This window comes from Propithecus coquereli, unplaced genomic scaffold, assembly GCF_000956105.1.
Source record: "Propithecus coquereli isolate 6110/MARCELLA unplaced genomic scaffold, Pcoq_1.0 Scaffold282, whole genome shotgun sequence".
Lineage (NCBI taxonomy): Eukaryota > Metazoa > Chordata > Mammalia > Primates > Indriidae > Propithecus > Propithecus coquereli.
In genome coordinates, this window is record NW_012148419.1 from 2,716,383 (window position 1) to 2,718,055 (window position 1,673).

At 32.1% G+C, this 1,673-nt stretch overlaps 1 protein-coding gene across 1 annotated transcript in view; it reads left to right on the plus strand.

Moving 5' to 3' along the window:
* The window catches only part of KRR1 (KRR1, small subunit (SSU) processome component, homolog (yeast)), a 39,935-nt gene that overhangs the window by 22,198 nt on the left and 16,064 nt on the right, over positions 1-1,673 (plus strand). The window contains exons 5-8 of the mRNA XM_012648361.1: positions 482-616; positions 820-945; positions 1,035-1,183; positions 1,495-1,502. Coding sequence (XP_012503815.1) covers positions 482-616; positions 820-945; positions 1,035-1,183; positions 1,495-1,502 — 418 coding nt within the window. The remainder of the gene's footprint in view (positions 1-481; positions 617-819; positions 946-1,034; positions 1,184-1,494; positions 1,503-1,673) is intronic.

Consider the following 1,673-nt stretch of genomic DNA (forward strand, 5'->3'; position numbering starts at 1 on the left):
CTGAACTTATGATAATTTGTATCTACTTTGTATTTAGTCCCCTAACCAGCTAGAAGAAAGTTTGAAAAGGAAAGTCAATTCTCACCCAAGGAAGCATACTGAAGATTGGAGCTGGGTCCAGAAAAGGGAAGCTATACAGCTTTACATTTTTACCTTAATCAGGTCTTAAGTGTGGCCTCATTTGGACTGATTTATATTTTGTAAACTGGAGATATTCTGTATTCCAATAAGTACAAAGTATTCTAAAACCAAGTATAAATGGTTTCAGTTGCTCCAGTTTCTTATATTCGGTAAAGTAGGAAAGTAATTAAATATTCATTAATTATATTTACCTAATTTCTTTAGGTAGGTAATTGATAGGATTAGAGAGATGGCTTCATGGCACAGAAATTAACCATTTGGTTAGGATAGGCTATAGAATTACCTAAAAGTGAATTCACTTTTAGGTAACTGCTTGTTTGCTTTTTCCTTCTTTTTGTAGCACATTAATGCAACTCTGGACCTGATTGAGGGCAGTATGACTGTTTGTACTACAAAGAAGACTTTTGATCCATATATTATCATTAGGGCCCGAGATCTAATAAAACTGTTAGCAAGGAGTGTTTCATTTGAACAGGTAAATCTAGAATTACAGAGACTTTTTTTATTTTTTGTTGTATTTGCATCAACGTTAGATAACCTATATCACTGCATCTTTCTCTTCTTCCCTTCCTTCCACCATCAAGTTTTTATGTTTGTGCTTAGATATCATTAGCCTGGGCTTGGAAAATAAATGTAACTGTAAAGAATACTGATAGAGTATTTTTATTTTTCCAAAAGGCAGTACGAATTCTTCAGGATGATATTGCATGTGACATAATTAAAATAGGTTCTTTAGTAAGAAATAAAGAAAGATTTGTAAAAAGAAGACAACGGCTTATTGGTCCCAAAGGATCTACATTGAAGGTACTTTTTATCAGTGGAAAACTTAAGTGTCCTCCTCGATCATTAATTTTTTGGGGTACTGAATTTTAACTTCTTGTATTTTGATATAGGCATTAGAACTCTTAACGAACTGTTACATTATGGTTCAGGGAAACACAGTTTCAGCCATTGGACCTTTTAGTGGCTTAAAAGAGGTGAGAGTAATTTATTACCTTCAATTAATTTTCAGTAGAAAACAAACTAATTTGGTTATAATATAGTTCATTGGATAATATATTTCTTTTTTTTTAAGAATGTGCTTTGTTTGATATCCCATTAGTAAATACTTTGTAGGTCATGTAATTTGAAGGAATGATCACTTCTGGACCTTAATGTATTATTGCCAACTTTTGGCTACTATGGAGACATCCATTTCTGAATTAGGAGGTCTGTGCATTATCACTTCTCCCACTATAAAATTTAAATGGGCATTTAAGATCTATAGTCTGCAGTACATATGAGAAACATGGTATAGTTAGTTAAATGTGCTCAAATGATTGGAAAATTGAGCAGAGATCTAGTTATTTGCAGCAATGTGAATAGCCAGTAGAGGTCAGACTCTAAAAACTTTTCTTCAAGATATATTTATTAATACTTTTGTTTGAATTTTAGTATAATGTTTAATGTTTTCATGAGCACTTTCTTTAAGTTGTCAAATGTTATGAGAAAATCTGTGTCACAGATACTGTTTCTATTAACTCCTTTTGGTG